Source organism: Primulina huaijiensis, unplaced genomic scaffold (genome assembly GCF_012295235.1).
Source record: "Primulina huaijiensis isolate GDHJ02 unplaced genomic scaffold, ASM1229523v2 scaffold28027, whole genome shotgun sequence".
NCBI classification, from domain to species: domain Eukaryota; kingdom Viridiplantae; phylum Streptophyta; class Magnoliopsida; order Lamiales; family Gesneriaceae; genus Primulina; species Primulina huaijiensis.
This window is the reverse complement of record NW_027356708.1, coordinates 19,791-39,484: the sequence shown is the minus strand read 5'-3', so window position 1 is coordinate 39,484 and position 19,694 is coordinate 19,791. Positions and strand designations below refer to the sequence as shown.

Below are 19,694 nucleotides of genomic sequence, written 5' to 3'. Positions count from 1 at the left end.
ATTAGATCAATAATTTGATAAAAACTTGTGTGAGACGGTCTCACGGTTCGTATTTTATGAGACGGATCTTTATTTGATTTATCCATGAAAAAGTATTACTTTTTATGCTAAGAGTATTATTTTTTATTTTGAATATTGGTAGGATTGACATGTCTCACATATTACGATCCGTGAGACGGTCTCACATGAGACTCACTCCAATAATTTTGAGTAATTATTTAAATACTTATACGTATTCATTTTAATACTTCGTTCATCGCATGAATGACGGATAGACTTAGCTCCGACTAATCTTGAATCCAATCCAAATAATGAATACATGCACATGCAAAGAAACGAATATATGGCCAGGTTTCGAATGGCTATCAACCCTATTCACGCAATATATGTGAGTGAGTACGTTCTTGCTCTGGCTTTTTTTTTCACCAAACAAAGCAACCCAACCCCCTGAAATTTCCGTTATATAAAGCCCCTCTTTTCAGGATCTTCTTCTTCTTCCTGCGATTCAACTGCTTCTACTTACCTCGCCAGCTGTAAACCCCCGCAAATTAATCCTTCGTCTCCCACAAAATTCAATCATGGGACTGGAGAAAAATGAACTGTTCCTCTTGTCTTTCATGGCTTTTTTGGGATTCACCATGGGTGCTACTGTATACGAAGTCGGTGACTCTGCGGGATGGACGGTTACCGGAAATGTGGATTACGGCAGATGGGCTTCTTCGAAGACGTTTCGAGTTAATGATACTCTTCGTAAGTTCTTTTCTCTAGCTGATTAAATTCAAGATTCGTTGATTTCTTGAAAAACTCGAATTCTTTGGGAGGGGGTACTGGCCGGTTCTACATTTTCTCACCAACCTCCATCTTGAATTTTCGCACATCGCATTATTGAAACAAAAACAACATGGGATTCGTCATCACATGCATGTTCTCTTTCTTCTTATGTAAATACCATATAGTATGCGTTCTTCTAAATCCGCCATAATCCTATATATATACCGGTGGGTTAAAGGAAGTTTAAATCTATATACACACACACTTTTTGTGATACGATTGTAAAAACATGAATTTGTGCGTAGTTTTCAAATTCGACCCGCAGGATCACAATGTGCTGCAAGTGAGCCTGTCGGACTTCCATTCGTGCGACGCTACTGCTCCGATGGCCACCTACTCCACCGGAAATGACTCGTTCTTCATACGGAGCCCCGGCCACTACTTCTTCTTCTGTGGATTTCTGGGCCACTGCCAGGCTGGTCAGAAAGTCGATATTCGGGTACCCAAGCCTCTTGGGCCCGTTGGAGCTCCAATTGGAAGCCCAATCCAGCCTCCTGAGGCCTCGCCCAATGGGCCAATGGAACCAAGCCCATCCAGCGGCGAATCTATCATATGTTTCCAAAAAATTTGGCTATTACTGGTTTTTCTCACGTGGGATTTGTTTTAATTGTGGGATTATGCTTCATATCAGGAATCTTTGGTAAGTGAATGTTTTGGACAAAAGTATAGTTGTTAGAGTGGTTTATTGGAGGATTGTTTGCTTTTAGGACGTAATTTTGTTCGTCGACGTACATAATTCTAACTCGAATCTCATTGAAGTACTTCGAAAGCCATGGAAATGCACGTGATGAAATTTAAGAGAAAAATTACGTGAAGAACAGCGCAAAATTGTAAAATGGGATGATTGATCTTCAACCATGTTTTGCAACTCAATAAGGGGCTATGCCTATGTGTTATGCCCACAGTTTAATTTGGTTTACTTGTTTTGTTCGGATCCTAACTTTTACACCAAATAACAAATATATATAAATAATAAAAGAAATTATATTTGAGAACAACATAGGATGAAACTTTCTCTTAACTTATCGAGAATATAATAATATTACAATAGAAGCATTTCGAGGATAGAATTGTGGTCATGAACATTTATTTAAAGAGGTTTTCAACCAAGTTAGTTCAGTATAAGAATCGAAGTAAATCAACTAGACGAATTCTGTATGACACTAAAATGAAAGCTAGGAGAGGATAGATGACAAGAAGACTACCCAACCAACCTTACTAAAAGACATAATCATTAGATGTATCGAAAACAACTTCGCCATGCGGGTTTCGGATCTATTTTTGAGTTCGCAGCATAACATCTGATGGAAAAACGACCTAACATGATAGAGAAGAGCTCGTCAATATAGCTAGAATGGCCTGCCTAACTTTCGACGATTTTCAATTCGAAAGCATCTGGATTTGTTTCCGAGGAATGCAGGCAAGCCATTCTTGGCTACTGAAACTAAAACTCTCGTCTTCATGTAAGGTTTATCTTCCTTGGTAACATTAAGGTGTGAGGATGAATCTTTCCCATTTGAGTAGTATTTATAGCCAAATTAAGAGCACAAATATTGACCCTACCTTAGCCAAAATACCTCATCCATAACTTATGCATGATAAGATTGCAACCCGTGTAGGAATATATATATTCTTTTGAACTCGAAGGGAACCTTGTGTTCTTTTCTTTCAAATCAAAATTTTATATCTTCTTTTCCATATATAAGATTGCAACCCCGTGTAGGAATATACATGAGTTGTAACGTTTTTTAAGAAAAACATTAGTTGTTTTCTGAATCTTGGTTTAAAGACACTTGCTTTGTGGAGATGGAATGTCAACTATTAATCTTAAGGAACAAAGAACAACTTGAAACTGACATGAAAGGAGGAGGCTAAAGGCAAAAAATTCTCGATTATTATTTTTTTTCATAAAAATTCTTACGGTTCAATTGGGTGAAACGAATGTCAGAACCGACGAGACCTATTAAAATATTACTTTTTATGTCAAATTATTACTTTTCATGATCGGTATGTACTGGGCCATCCGGTCTCACCAATAGGCAAACACACATATATAGATTATAATGCTTGATTGACACTATTAGACTAATTGCTTTGATATGGTCTATCACACAAGAAATATGTTCAAATCTCTCGAGATTCAAATGGAAAAATTTTGTTAATCAGAAAAAAATAATGGGAATTTTTGCCAGCTTCCGCCTCCTTCTCTCGTGTCGGTTTCAAGTCGTGTTTTGTTCCTAGAGATATAATAGTTGACATTCCATCTCCACAATATCAGATTACATGAATCACAATCTTCGAATCTAAATTGGATTTCCTTTCTTATTTCACACACACACACACACATAATATATATCACAAGTGGCACTGAACAAAAATTTACAAAAGATATATACATATACATATACATATATATTCCTACACGATGCATAAGTTATTGATGAGTTAGGAATATATTTTTGGATAAGGTAGGGTCAGTATTGGGCTCTTAATTTGGCTATAAATAGTTACCAAATTGAGAAGATATATAGTATTCATAAGGAAGAGAAACCTTACATGAAAGATGAGAGTTTTAGTTAAGTAGCCAAGAATGACTTGCCTGCATATCCCTCACACACAAATTTTGAGATGATTTTCAAGTTTAAATTTGTAGAAAGAAAAGCAGGCAGTCATTCGGGCTATATTTACGAGCTCTTCTCTATCATGCTAGGTTTTTTTCTTCCATTAGATCATGTTCCCATCAACACTCGATGGATTGAAGGAGATCGGTTATCATAATTTAAAAGGTTTGCCCTTTATTCTATCTCATCATATTTTGTGCCTATTTCTTTTTGGTTCTAGCTAATTCATTTTTGTATTTTGAAAGACTGAATATCATATTTAGAATTGCACATATACGTACAAAATATGAGCGTCGAGTTTTTGTTTTTGTTTTTTTTTTAAAAAAAACAAATTTATTACGAAGACCAAGTTAATAATATCTCTTGTAAAAATTAAGAATGTTATTTTTTAGAAGTAAATAGCTATTTCTGACATACGAGGTATTATCTAAAATTAAACCATGTTATATATTAAAACAATAATTTTAGTAAATTTCGGATTTTTGCACCAAAAAAAAATATAGTCGAAACATTTCTCAGTTGGGCCGCTGTTGCCGGGACTCTTGTAAACCCGTTATTTGGCATGCTAGTTATATTATTTGATTTCTTTTAGTGGAAAGACTATAGTCTGAAAGATTAGAAAATATGGAATTCAAATATGACGGGGGTATACAAAATCATATCAAATTTAGAAAGGAAAATACATATCTGATAAAATATTTGTATTTCAATCAGTTTGAGTTCGTACCTTCTTGAGAACAAATTTAACAAAACTTATTAATTAACACAAAAACTCCAGTGTCGATGAATTTTGTTAAACGAATCTTCGTTTCAATATGATAGATGGGATATATCGTGGCGGAATGGTCAAATTTTGAGCTCGATGATCAACTTCAAGTGTAGGGGATTTGGCATTCATCAGCTATCTCCAGGATATATCAATATCTATATTTTACTATAAAATTAAATTACATCACGTTATTTTTATCTTAATTATAATTTGACTATATATTCAAAAATCAGTTAATACTATAAGAGCAATAAATTTACACAAGCACTAAAAAAATCAGTCAAAGCGCGTGTAATTAATTGAATAAAAACAAAAGAAAATGCGAAAATATAAAGGCAAAAATCAAGTACAACGCACCACACCTTAATACTATGTTACTCCCGCCACTCTTAATAAATACTTAAATATTTTTATCACTTAATATTAATATTAATATTAATATTAATATTAATAAATAAATATTTATTTTTTCTCTTACTATATATATGTAATACACTGCACTTGATTTTTGCTCATCCTACTTCCACATCGCATCACTCTTCAGTCTTCGATTTCTTGAAGTTACACGCTCGCTGTATGTGTATTTATATGTATGTTGCGAAAGAAATACTAATCACTGATTCTTGTGCCATTAAAGTTCTTCAGTAGTAAAGCGTGATCTTTCGCTTTTTCACGGATTTTTTTCCCCAGAAATCCTCCGTAGCTCTAGCTGTACCTACTGCTCGCTCTGTAATCTACTGTTCTTTAACGTGCTAAGCTTCGAAAAGTTCATCAACTTATCCACATTGTTGTCAAATTCTGTACTGCTGCGATTTCCTTTTTTAGCTGTGATTTTGGATTTCTGTGAATTTGTCGGTGTTGCTGTATATTGATCGATGGAGTTGAGCAAGGTGACGTTGGAAATTTTTTCTAAGCTTGAGCAGAAGTGGTTGTACCACTGTGAAGGGAAGAAGACGAGGATTTTGAGCATTGACGGCGGCGGAACCACCGCCATTGTCTCCTGTGCTGCGTTGGTCCATCTGGAGGACCAGATCCGAGCGAAAACTGGCGATTCTAATGCGGCAATAACTGATTTTTTTGATATGGTGGCTGGTACTGGGATCGGTGCTTTCTTAGCCGCATTGCTAGTCGCCGACGATGGCGCTGGCCGTCCGCTTTTCTCTGCCAGTGACGCCGCTAAATTTGTGGAGGAGAATGAGGCGGAGCTGTTCAGAGCCGTTGGCGGTGGCATTTTTCGGCGGCGGACGAGGTTTTCTGGGAAAAGCATGGATAAGGCGCTGAAGGAGGCATTCAGAAGAGATGATGGAAAGATTTTGACTTTGAAAGACACATGCAAACCGCTAATTGTGCCCTGTTTCGATCTCAACAGCACGGCGCCGTTCGTTTTCTCTCGAGCCGACGCCACGAATTCTCCGAGTTTCGACTTCGAGCTTTGGAAAGTCATTCGCGCCACCTCCGCCACTCCCTCGTTTTTCAAGCCCTTCAAGCTCTGCTCCATCGACGGGAAGACCTCGTGCCTAGCCGTGGACGGCGGGCTCGTGATGAACAACCCCACCGCCGCCGCGGTAACTCACGTTTTACACAACAAGAGAGATTTCCCATCAGTGACAGGCGTCGACGATCTCTTGGTCCTTTCCATCGGCAACGGCCTATTGACCAACCCCGCCAAAATGAAGCTCACAAGCGGTGGCGATTGTTCCTCCGGCGCAGTAATCGGCATTGCCCTCGACGGCGTCTCCGAAACCATCGATCAAATCCTCGGCAACGCCTTCTGCTGGAATCCCAATGATTACGTCAGAATCCAGGTACTTCATGAATCGTAACGAAATATATTCTCGATCGAATAGTACTGACTAAAACGGGTATTTTCTTATGTCAGGCCAACGGCGATGGGGAGGCGGTGTTGTCGGATAGAGGGGTGGAGGCTCTGCCTTTCGGTGGGAAACGGCTGCTGACGGAGACAAACGGACAGAGAATCGGCGGGTTGGTGCGACGCCTGGTGGTATCGGGGAAGAGTAGCCTGCCGCCGAGCCCGTGCAAGGAGACGGCCGTTAGTCCACTGGTTAACGGCCGTTAGCGCCGTTATTTGTTTTTGCTGTGTTGTTTTTGGTTTGAGTCAGAGGGTTTACTGTAGTTAACTCTGTCCTTACTCTCCACTTTAACTAGTAGTTGACATTTCCATGTGAAATCAAACATATTTGTATTGTTAATTAATTACCCTGATTTATTTCTTTTTATATGTGTGCATTATTGTCCTTAGACTAGATACGCTTCAAAATCATTATATTCTACTTACATAAATCCATCCCACATGCTCCATCTGTTCACTAGATTGTGCATTTGGGACAAAATATATATATATATACACACACACTGTAATAATACAGATATATATGTAATAAATTTTATTTAAGGGAGGTCGGAAAATTGGTCTTCAGTCTCAGCCGTCGTTTTTTTTGTGTTCAGTCCGTGGGTACTTTTTTAGTACCACATTTCCACATGAAGTGTATTACAATTTGTATGACATAGTACCATAATTTTGTGGATAGGGAGTGAACCCAAAGAAATCTTTTGATTGAGGATTTTTCACAATGTTATCAAAGGGATGCTGAGGCTTTGGACTTGAACAATTAATAACTCTAATAAATTTCAAATTAATGACAAAAACGTTTGTTTAATTGGTTTCTTTTCTAACTTCTCGTGACATAGATCTAACAATTTATCGCTAAATTCTTGCGTATAGATTTTGTCATTTGACATTTTATAGTAGGTCTTTTATGAGACGGTCTCACGAATCTTTATCTGTGAAACGGGTCAATCACACCGATATTCACAATAAAAAAGTAATATTCTTAGCATAAAAAGTAATATTTTTTTATGGATGACCCAATTAAGAGATCTGTATCACAAAATACAACCCGTGAGACCGACTCGTTTTTGTCCACATTTTAATTGAGAAGTGGTGTACGTTTCATTGAACTTAAGGCAACCTTATTTTCAAATTAATTCCAGTTTTTGTTGTTCACTCTAGCTAATACGCTATCGGGAAATCCAATTATTATAACGTAAAAATATTTATATTCTGACTAAGAGTCAAAATAAAATTTAGGTCCATATATATCGTAAATCCATATGTGCATATATATATATATATAATTTGATATATAAATCTAAAAGATATTTTTGCTCAAACAAAATAAATGCACTGGACCAAAAATAAATGTGAGAAATTAATGCCCAACCGAACAGTCCCAAAAAAATGTCTACTTCATTAATTTGCACGAACTAAGAAATGGAATCATATCTTAAAAGAAAATATCATGTACGTGCCCAGAACCCTCTTCAACAAATTTGTTAGTAAAATCCATAGGAAATAAAAATCTCAAGATAAATTTTCTTCTTTTTTTACTACTCTTCTCAGCAAATTTTCACACAACCATTGCTCTTTCTTTGAAAGACACATTTAATAGCTTCTCTCAATACATTTAAAAAATAATCATAATGATATAGTCCAATTTTATATCGAGGGTTAATTTAATAGATTTTTAGTTCACGCCTAATATACAAAATAAGCATATAATATCACCATAATATATAAAGTTTAAGATCGAGACGACAACCAATATCACCATAAAATTTACATAACAAGAATATCTATATGTTCGAATATTTTATGCTATATCAAAAGTTATATTTTGTTATATCAATCCGATTCAATTTTTTTTACATTATAAAGTAGATCAGATATTTTGATTTGATCCAAACAAACTTAATTCATGCAGGATGCAATGAAAATTATTTTTCAGGTAATGACATTTTTTTATATATCTAAAATATTTTATCCTTTCAATCTAAATTTGTAAATCCTTGCTTTATGGATAATGAATATTTTTTTTACTCTATATGGAAATTGCTGTTTATCACGAGGTAGAGAGTGTAGGGGTAAGTACAGGCTGTTGCATGATGTGTTGTACCTTTTTTATTAAAAAAAAAAATCGACAGGACCACTGATTGTCCCCTAGTATTAAATATAGAGACCTATAGGTTGTTGATTAGTGTCCTTACACTATGATTTTTTTAGTACAGATATTAACAAATAATTTGGTAGAATATTTAATTTATTTTACTATAAGCTAATATTACAAAAATAATTAAATAACAATTGTTTCACTATCCAATCGTTGTACGTATATTATATCTCCTTGATATGAAAGTAGAATATCTGTTTTAGCATAAGATTGTCATTTTTTAAAAATATATACGAAAGAATTGCCATGAATCTAAATCTTTCCATGGTCTACTAATTTCAACTAGTTCCAATGTATGTCTAGCAACCTATTCGAACTTGATCGATAACTCAGACGACGATATGTGAATAAAACTAATAATTTTCTTCATTAAATTTTAATATAAGATTTGAAATGGTGAATTTGATAAAATTAAATTACCAATAAATTTAATTAAATGTTACTTAGATTCAACACTAATTTAATTTAAAATGACAAAATCACATTCGAAATTAATATTTACACGTGTGTGATTTTTATTGTTATGACAGGTCAAACTCAAACCAGTTGACATATTATTAGAGTTAAAAGCTTCTGAAATTTTGAAATCACCTGAACCCGAGCAGATTGTGACTTTTCCTATTCCATCAACTGTACCCGATATATATTAATAATAATTAAATAAATATATTAATTCAAGCATCGTTCGTTTCTGCTTTGTCTTATAATAATAATAACACAATTATAATAATAAAAAATTGTATTTCCCTGCGTTGGATGTCCTCTTACCGAAGACCGTCGTACCTTTATAACTTTTTTATATTAAACATCATTAATTAAGAGTAATTTTAAGAGTGAGAGGCTCTAAAAGTGCTCACAATGATGATATAATTAATAAAGATAATTTTTTAAAAAAAAGCAAGATTCAATCATAGCTAAACTCCAATTGCTTCCAAGTTAACAATTTCTTTTCTTAACGTTCTAGCTTGATTAAGACCTAAGTATATCTTTTTTAATAATATGTTCCATTCCTACCATAGAGAGCATTAAATTGAGATATATATATATATTTTACGGTGAAAGCTCTTGTAATTTATTGAATAAGTTATTGTGAGCTTACAATTTTACTCTTTTATTTATTTTACAATTTATTATGTTAATGAGATTATTTAAGTCATTTTCTATGTTATTAATAGTGTACTTAATTCAATCAAAATAGTTATTAATTTAATTTTATTTTTAAATTTAATTTAATTACATGTTACATATTTAAAAAAAAATTAATATTACTAATATCTATTTTACTATTATAAATATGTGTTTTTAATTTGTAAACTTACTATTTTACCATTTTGTTTGTTTTATAATTTGTTATGTTCATGAGGTTCTTTAAATTATTTTTTACGTCAGTTTAATATGATTATTAATAGAGTACTTAGTTAAATTTAAAATATTTTCCCCCTTTTTACATTTATAATTTGAATAAAATACTAATTAAATTATTTTGCGTAAGATTTTTTGCGAATTGTTATTAATATAGGCAACCAGAAATTAAAGAATAACTGCCGTAAAATGAAAGTAAAGCATGTCCCAATTAATGTTTTTATTGAAATGAGCAGTTAGATAAATTTAATATTTTTTTATTTATGTAAATATATATATAGTAATATAAAAGTAACGTGCAAGTTTCAATATAGTGATGTGATACAATGTACGTGGTGGAGTGCATAACGTGTGTGGCTAGAAGCATTTGTGTCCCCTGCCACTTCACGTCTCTTTTAACATCTTAGCAACTATTCAGCCAACCAATCCGTAGCTACGTAAATTTATTATTTAATATATACAAAGTTATTTTTTTGTTTTAAAAAATAGAAATAAAATATATTGTTTGAAAAATATTATCCTCCAATAATTTTCCTTAATAAACATTTTTTGTGGATTTTTTAAAAACGATTTCTGGACCCTTTTTTTTCCCTTATAGCTAATATCATTAGATATTATAAAGTTTTTTTAATCTGTTTTTCCCCCAGTCAATTCCTGTTGCTTATAATTTATGTTTTTAGAAATTAAAACCAGTTTTTAATCTATTTAAGATCATCAAAGATTTATGCGGCAACATTGGGTTATATCGAATAAATGAAAGACCTTATCCTGACAAATATTAAAAGTTCATCGATACATTATGGTCATGACATTTTACGTTATATACCTATTTGATCAAATTCATTACAATTATTAATTCATGCTATAATAATTTACACCTAAGAAAATAAATAAAATCACTTATAGGGAACGTGGATTTAATTAATTAACTACAATAATTAGCTTAATTACACATTATATTTTATTTATTGTTGAAAAAAAATGAATAGATACTCACTTACGTCTATTAATAGATGTCTCATAATTACTCCAAAATATGTGAGATCGTCTCAAACGAAAGGTTAGAATCTCGGGCATGCACTACCTTGTTCTACCATAGATACTGGTAACCCGAGTACACGAGAACCCGAGGCTGCAGACTGACTTCAACTGACACACAATCGGCTCTCAAATTCTAAAGGAGGCAGCAAAATATGAAGTTGTGCTTCGGACCCACTAGGGGTTTATAGTCAGGTCGGATTGGGTCGCGGGTTGATCCGCTTTTTTTTTTTTTTTTTTACAAATATTACCTATATTTTTATATATTGTATGTTTGAACAAAATTTATTATATATTTATATGATAAATTTTCATCATTTAAAATATATTTTGTATATTTTTTTAACAATTGTTTATTTGATTTAGTAAATATATTTTTAATTTTATACAATTCAACTTTCAAATTTAAATCGAAAATTTTGTTATTATGTGTTTAAATTAAAATATTATTTTTTCGAATTTTTTTCATTAATTTTTTTCAAAAAAATAAAAAAATTCGGGTTAGACGGGTTGAGTCAGGTTAGACGGGTTCGTGTTCGGGCTGAGGGTTTTCGAGTTACTTCGGGTTCGGATTGGGGAAAAAATTCACGGGTTGACCCGAAACCAGACCCGATTGACACCTCTAGGACTCATCGACTTCTCAAACCTAATAGAACGAGGAAGCTTAGTTCCTCGATCGAAAATATAACACTTTGATTATTGTATCTAAGATCATCTAACTAAGCATTAATTTATCGTAAATTTCAAAACTATATCTAAAAATGGAACAAACATGAGTGTGAGGGATGGCCAGTTGTTCTTTTGTTGGTCAAGAAATAAACGTTGACCAAGACCATCCAGGTCAAATTGTGGCCATGATTGATATTTTCTGGACTTCTCTTGGATGTATATTAATTATAATGGAGAAAATGAAGTTGTAAAAAATATTAAATTATGATTTAATTGGTCACACGCACACAAAACAAAGCCAGAAATATTTAATGAATTGTCAGACAACATATTTATGCACCCTCTTCCCATCCCTCTTGCCACCCGTTTCGCCTTGTCTCCAGATCGTGCATGCACACGTGCAAATCTCCCTCTAATCAGTCACTTTATTGTAATTAATTAGTTAATTAAAATTCATTTGCATACTTGTTATAATCCTGAACTTTTGCCGAACATTTAAAATATTTCGCTTATTATTAAGCTTATATATATATAAGGTAAATCAAAATAACCATAGAGAAAAGAGACGAACAAGATTAAACTAACTAGAATGTACCTATTTGGTATAATCATGACTTTGTAAAATAATATACAATGAAAATAAGTTTAAAATAGCTAGGGTAATAATTTAATTATATTATAAAATTACTACATAGTCTATTCTTATTAAATAAGGTGACAAAATAATTAAATTGCTCTAATTGTGACGCATCTAATGGAAGTAATACAGATATTATAATAATGGCGTACTTTTTAAATAAAAAAGTTACTTTAATATATAAATTTTCAATAAATAAAATACTTTTAAAGTAGTGTTTTCAAATACTTGAAAATAATTGATTATCGAATATTTTTTTAACAAAATTTTGCAAATTTGTAAAGAAAAAGTTCATAAGCTGTTTTTTTAATCAATTGAAAACATTATCTAAATATATTGATCATATTATTTACTCATTCAAATAATATTTTGATTACTTGTTATCGACTAGATGATACAGTACTTGTTTAGCATATATAATACATATGGAAAGATCCTTCCCCATTGGATTACATGCATATATCCCCACATATCTGAATGTTTATTTATAATTATATTTCCTACATTCTTAAATAAAAACAGTAATAGTCAATATTACATCTACTTACTGGCCACTTTTTTTTAAAAAAAAAAAATTACATTGATATATATACGATCAATGAATAAGNTATATATATATATATATATATATATATATCCTAATCTTGGACTTCATCTGAGCTCTTATTTCGTAAACAGACTCTTTCTAAACCTTCTTTTAAAGATGTTGTTAGTCAGTAGTAGTCGTTTTTATTAATATTTTTATACAATTAAATTTTTTAAAAAATATATAATTGGACGATGGGGATGAACACAATTATTAATAAATGGAAAAAAAACTTCCAATAATTTTTTCAAGTTGCATAAGTTTTGTTTCTATAGAGAAGTTTCCTTAGTTGTCTAACATGGAAGATTGCATGTGTTTCTTCGCCTACTCGAGTCGGGATTTTAGATTCATCGATTTGAAGGTGTATTTTTTTTTTGTATTGTAATCTTTTTTGGGTAGTGAAGGTCTGAACCCTAATTTATATATGCGACTCTTTCATATCATATAAAAAAAAATCATATATCTCAAGGATCCAAAATATAAAAGATATAAAAAATTGTTTTCGTCGATATATTTCGGATGAAAATAATTAATTTAAAGTCCCAATTTGGTCTCCCAACGACCACCAATTAACTTCATTACCACATTGAATTTTATCTGTCTTCATTGTACGGATATAATCTGTAATTATTTTCTTCTTTTTATTTGTGTTCGATTCATTAAAATTTTGCGTCTCACGTGTTAGGAATCTCTGTCAACGTGACCTACCACGCAATTAAAAGCCAATCTATTATCTATCATATCGTACGTGCATGGAAACTATTTTTTGAATAAAAAAAAAAACCAAATTGTACGTCAATGGTAATAGTGTCGTATGAATCGCGTGAGCATGGACTTGGGCCACGATGTGTGACAAACATGAAAATGAGTTAATAATTTTGTATATTTTAGTGTGAAATTTAATATAATTCTTCAAAAGAAACAGTATTAATTTGATACTCTTTTTTTAAAAAAAATTAATTAACAAGAACAAGCTGGTGATTCATGCCTTGATATTCTTCCGTCCCGAATCAAATAAACATTAATGGGTTAGACTAGAAATTCACCTGTCTACGTATCACTGAATCTGAATTGCCCAGCGACCTATAAACCCCACTCTTAATGGCCATTTAATAATTTTTCTGCATGAATGCGAGTGCTCACCGATATTAATGGCGGATAGTTTCTCAATTAAATAATATCCATCCCACTTCGGTTAAATATTCTTCAAGACTCGTCCCATCCCGAATACAAAACAGGGCCAGTTAGACCCGTGAGATCCGGTTTTTTTAAAAATGAAAACAATAATTTTCTTCTCACATGACTGAATTATATATAAACAAAAGAAACTTTTAAATACAACACAATAGAAAACCAATTCATGTTTTTGATCACACTTAATAATGACAAACAAAATATATTCACGACATAATGAATTACATAAATAGAGTTACTAGCTCATAAAAAAATATTGACATCTCAAATCGACATTAATAAAACTAAAACCCTAGAATATTTATATACACATACATGGGTCGGATATTATAGGACCCCATGACCCGCCCCATACTCTGACGGATCTGAAAAATTGGACTCGATACCCGTCTTTTGACCCATTTGGTATTCCCAAATCCTCTTCAGACGGGATGGGTTCATTGCCCGGACTCATTTGATATCCCTAGTAAAAACTACCCTTTTTTTTTTCTTTTTTGCAAAAGTAGATATTATCTCTCGTCATTCCGAGAATGGGAATCGNTTTGTGACACAAATTTATATTTGTGAGATTCGTCTATCTGATTTATATATGTTTTTAAAAATAATACTTTTGGTATAAAAATTAATATTTTTTATGTGTTACTGTCTCATAAAATTGAGTCAGAAATCGATCTCACGTGAATTTTTATAATAAAGTTTTGGATAGTAATATCACTAACACCGTAATTACTAATTTGGACAACCCTCAATATATTAAATGAAACCAAAATTGATGACTATATGATGATGGTAAATTTAATGGTACGATAAATCCAGCCGACTGAGTGGTAATTTCGGGCATAAATATTGATGCGTGATGTCATTAAATTCCCCACACACCTCAATCCTTTAAAATTCAAGAACAAGATTTCAGTGCACATTTACGAGCATTTGGCTTTCCAATATACATATTGATTGATTGATATATTATGTTAAAGGGTCAAATGAGGAGGTGGGAAATTAATATTCCACATTTTGTGGTGACCCCTACATTTAAAAAATAAATAAATAAATTACAAATTAAAGGTGGGGGAGCCTTGAACATGTCAACAAGGTGTCACTTGGGTTAAAGCCCCTACAACTCTACGCTTATGTGAAAGATTTCTTTTTTAAATTAGTGTCAGAAATTGATTGCATGTTTACCCATGCAAGAAATGCACACTTATGTTTTTTTAATATGTGTCATTTTATTTGTGGATACGACGATAAATGATTGAATAATAAATTGAAAAATTGATCATATATAATACAAATAATTTTTATTTTTAATTGTTGTAAAACTCGAACCAAATGTATGATAATATAAGGATATTAAATTTCATCTTTCCAGTACTTTAAAAATAAATTTTGCTTTTGCTTCATCAAATAACACACGCATGTGTGTGTATAAATTAATCAATGGTAGAGGAACTTATAATTATAATACATATCGATAAATTCGATAACATAATTCAATGGTAGAAATAAATTTTTTTTTGTATCTTTTATTATTTTAAATTAAAAAGAATTTAAAACCACATTAGAGGACGAAACCATTTANNCTAAACTACAAAATAGTCATGTTTCTGTTCTAAGATCTTATTTTGACTAATTATCAGATGATCAAAGTAATTTCTCCGACAAAAAAATTCTAATGCGTATATAGGCAATCGAGAGATAATTTTTTTATGTTTTTATAAATTAAGGCAACCATGAAAATAAAAACATATTATTTTTAAATTATAAAAGCAGTTTTATATAATAGTTTGTCCAAATGCATATTTGTTTATTAAAACAACTTTTAAAAAATTTTATAAAAAATATTTTTATAAAATATTTTTTAAGTACTTGTTCAAATGAAACCATATATTTTGTTACTAGTTTAAATCTATAATTAGATGAATGAAAAAGAAATACTGGATTTATTAAGAGTTATATACCGACACCCATCTCGAGGGGAGCCCTCAGCATATATATATATTATTGTACTTGCTCCAATTGAAAAATGGGGTTGCGCCACCGTGGGAGGGGCGTTGGTAGGGGCTACAAATAATGCAGATAAGCGGCGCAACTCCAAAGGCCATAGAAGGGTATTGTAACGAAACTTCGTGCATCACCGACACTTCTTTTGGGGACCTTGAACTTTTTATTTTTTTTTTACTTAAGCAGGGACCTAGAATTTAAATATATTACACAATTTGTTTTATTTTTTTGTGTTTTTTTAATTCAATTTTTGGAATTCGATGATTTTGGATTTGATTAAAATATATTTATATTTTTACTATAAATGTGACGTCGATATAATAAAATTATTGATGTGATATATGATCAAATATATTTCATTATTTAATATCATATGATGGATTTTAAAATTGTCAAATTACAGTATCTTCCATAAATTAATTAACCCATACAAGTATGATTTGAATCCAAGATCTCATGTTTGACAAAAACTTGTGTGAGACGGTCTCACAGGTCGTATTTTGTAAGACAGATATCTTATTTGGATCATGCATAAAAAAATATTACTTTTTATGATAAGAATATTACTTTTTATTGTGAATATCGGTAGGATTGATCCATCTCACAGATAAAGATTCGTGAGACCGTCTTACAAGAGACATACTCCTCATGTTTTAGGGCATTATTTTTGTCACTAAGATCCTTGGCCAGTTTTAAAAGAATATGAATAGTTGAATTTAACTTTTGCATTAAAGTTTAAAATTACCTTTGACTGAAAATTAAATAATTTACATCAGCCCATTGAAAGCCCACTACCTTAAGCTAAGCCCGTTAAATAGATCGGGCCTATAGAAAGTTCTATAAATTAGTGAGTTTCTCTGTAGACCACAACTCGACATATGTGATACGTGTAGGGTTATTCAGTCATCCCATTTTATTTAAAATTTTAATATTTTTAGGCTGTCATAGTATCTTACCAATTCCCCAACCATGTAGCAATTCTTCTTTCGAAAAATGAAAATTAAACAATCGATTTACCGATATGGGTAAAAATAATGCACACTTTAAGGCGAGGACTACACAAAATGACATACAAAGGCCTATCAAACAATCTATTACCCATACAACAACAAAGAATGGACACCATAAAGAAACTTACGTATGATCACAAAGTTCGACCACTCAGGATATAACTAGTTTCGCATTCGACTTGCTTTCTTGATGTCGTCGATTGTATACAAATAGTCCAACCTCGAGCAAATCTTCATCTATCAATCGACTGAGAACGAGTGGAGTCGTCTTTATTTCCCCAGCTATCTTTCACCCCACATGCTTGGATCGGGCGTTCAATGACTCCTACTTCTTTTTCCAAAACCGAACAATACTTGCCGAATGTTTGTACGCTAACATATAGTCGGAAGTCCACAGCAAATAAGAATCTTCTTTCTAACTTGTTCATTTCTGTCGTGCTCACGCCTCCCACACGAGCGTAGTGTGCATTATTGAAGAACCTGAAAGTTGATTAGAATCCACATAGTTTTAGTGCAGCTCTCCAAACACTTGACACAAACACGACCTTGTTGATTCAATCATGATTGCATGAAATAATAGCTCAATACATAAAATGATAGGAACGAGTGTCGGCCGTTATATCAAAAGCAATAATTGCCGGTAACAATGCATATGATCTTTTAACCTTTATTGCAATTCAAGAACCATATCGATTGCTGTACCATAAAGATAGGGTTTATAGCACAGTAAGAGTCTTTGTCGCCCTCAAAGTAAAAAAAATAAGAAGATGAATCCAAATATACTTCTTAACACAGAAAGAAAAAGCCACATGAAAATATTTGCTTTTGTATAACTTACGCGTCATCCATAAATTTTGCAGACACCATTACACTGGTTATTAAAAGTCGGTGGATGTTGAGGGAAGTTAAGCGTGAATTCGTCCGCTGAATAAATCTATCCACATATATATGAGCAATAACAAAGCAGGAAGGACTGCAGCAGGAGTACTTAAAAATCCGATCAATATATTGTTGAATGCTTAGAGAAGGGGCTCTTAGACCGTGAAAGATGGTTATAACATCTTTAACCTGAGTGGTTTCAAGTATTCTTTCATTTTTCTGGATGGATCTCTCCAAGAACATTGAAAGAAGTGATAAAACTCGGGGATTTCCTCGATTGTCCTTGAACGAGTCCTTAAGTCCTAATATCGCATCATCATTTGAGAATACAATCTCGGTTTCAGGAGCCAAAGCTCCCATTTCCTGAAACTAGTTCGTGTATAAACTGAAGAAAAAAGAAACCAGTCAGCATCTGACAACATCATATGGCAAAATTAATGAACGGTTGCATTGATTGATTTGATAACCAAATAGTGGGTTAGATACAATTTTAGATCTGCCAGGGGATAACTTAAGAGGAAAGAATAGAATACTGTTTTTGGAAACAAGTCAATGAATGACCATATTGAATAGATTCTTCATTAATACTTACAAACAATTCAAATTCCATAAGAAGTGATCAAAAGTTGAAACTGATTAATCACACCCTGCATTGACCCTGCTGTATGATGTATTAATTCATTAACTAAGTTAAAAAGTCATTCTTGGGTCAAGAATGATTTGTGCCATATGCATATCATGAACAACATCGAGATTTTATAACAACCCTATGCAACAATTTTGAGCTTAATTACTACGCTCCAGAAATTGAATAATCATAGACAATCACATAGTTTGGGCCAAAATATGAGTGGTAACACGATCAAAACCAGCATTTGAGGGGTAAAAGCTCCGCCGAAAATAAATCACTACAAGTTGCGGTTAATTGTTCTATCAGCAGCTCAGCCTACATTGGCCAGAGCTAATTTAGACAGAGGGAAGTCCGCAGCCCTTGCCGGACTTGCACTTTTTTTTTTAATAAAAATGTAAGTTATGTGCTGCAAAACACACCAAATCACTTTCTACTTCTAAACGTTCATATGTCTGCCATTAAATCAAGAATGCTGCTCCTTGAATCAAGTGATCACCATAGGCGTAGTCGAGCTCTAAATCTCCTTGAATCAAGTGATCACAAATGTTCACATTGACAAGGAGAATTTGCATGAATCAAGAGACTTACATAACTACAAATAAATACAAATTAGTAGATCCAATACACACCAAGAAACTTTTCCCATACAACTAACCTACAGAGCCGTAGAGAATCATTAAACACATAAAATTAGAGAAAAACAATGAAGCACAAACAAAAACGCAATTTTTTTCTCATCTCCATCCTCTTTTACCAAACAAGAAAGGGCCTCCAAAAAACCTCCAGAAAACCAGAAATTTAATAAAAGCTTCAGGCAGACTTGCCCATTTCTCTAGACCTACAAAGAAGCCTAGAGAATCAGAAAACACGTAAAATTAAAGGGGAAAAAAGCCAGTGAAGAACAAACAAGAGCATAATCTTTTCTTATCTCCATCCTCTTTTACACGACAAGAAAGGGCCTCCAAAAAACCCAGAAAATTATTAAAAAGCTTTAGACAAAATTACCCAGTTCAAGCACACCTACACAAATCAGAAAATAAAATCCACTTTTCCTCCATGAAATTAGGAAACCCAAGTCAAATCATTCGCAAACCATATAACCCATTGAGAGAAAAACAAAATGATTTTCAAGAAGATTCAAGAAAATGCAGGATAGCTCACACTAACTTCTTACGAGATCTGCAACTTCAATCTTCGATTTCAGTATTCCACATCAGAAAATTTTCCTGACTCAGATTCTCAATGTTTAGTTGTAGTAGTTATTATTAACATCTAAAAGCATCAACCTTTGGGCCACTCTATCCTCTGGAAGGTAGATTCGTTCAATTAACAAGTAATTAATATACGTACAGTTGCGTAAATACATATTTATAAGGATACGTGTATACATTTTTGTTGAAGGGATCCTGCTTTATTTAAGTATTAAACACTTCAAAGC

At 32.5% G+C, this 19,694-nt stretch overlaps 3 protein-coding genes across 12 annotated transcripts; 2 read left to right on the top strand and 1 right to left on the bottom strand.

Annotated features, from left to right (window-relative positions):
- The first annotated feature begins 291 nt into the window (after positions 1-291).
- Positions 292-1,592, top strand: LOC140967803 (mavicyanin-like). The gene is made up of 2 exons (XM_073428575.1): positions 292-750; positions 1,077-1,592. Exons 1-2 carry the CDS (start codon positions 579-581, stop codon positions 1,436-1,438), a joined length of 534 nt encoding a protein of 177 aa, XP_073284676.1. The 5' UTR covers positions 292-578; the 3' UTR covers positions 1,439-1,592.
- Positions 1,593-4,727: 3,135 nt separating this feature from the next.
- Positions 4,728-6,473, top strand: LOC140967763 (probable inactive patatin-like protein 9). The gene is made up of 2 exons (XM_073428490.1): positions 4,728-6,026; positions 6,101-6,473. The coding sequence occupies exons 1-2, from the start codon at positions 5,097-5,099 to the stop codon at positions 6,296-6,298; spliced, it is 1,128 nt and encodes a 375-aa protein (XP_073284591.1). The 5' UTR covers positions 4,728-5,096; the 3' UTR covers positions 6,299-6,473.
- Positions 6,474-16,678: 10,205 nt separating this feature from the next.
- Positions 16,679-19,694, bottom strand: LOC140967801 (cyclin-P3-1-like). 10 transcript variants are annotated; one of them, XM_073428566.1, is made up of 4 exons: positions 19,418-19,688; positions 18,753-19,094; positions 17,585-18,010; positions 16,679-17,226 (listed from the first exon to the last, which is right to left on the bottom strand). In XM_073428566.1, exons 3-4 carry the CDS (start codon positions 17,983-17,985, stop codon positions 16,980-16,982), a joined length of 648 nt encoding a protein of 215 aa, XP_073284667.1. In that variant the 5' UTR covers positions 17,986-18,010; positions 18,753-19,094; positions 19,418-19,688; the 3' UTR covers positions 16,679-16,979. The 10 variants fall into 10 exon arrangements, with proteins under 10 accessions (XP_073284667.1, XP_073284666.1, XP_073284668.1 ...); XM_073428565.1 differs by having other exon boundaries at positions 19,424-19,688; XM_073428567.1 differs by having other exon boundaries at positions 18,845-19,094; positions 19,424-19,688.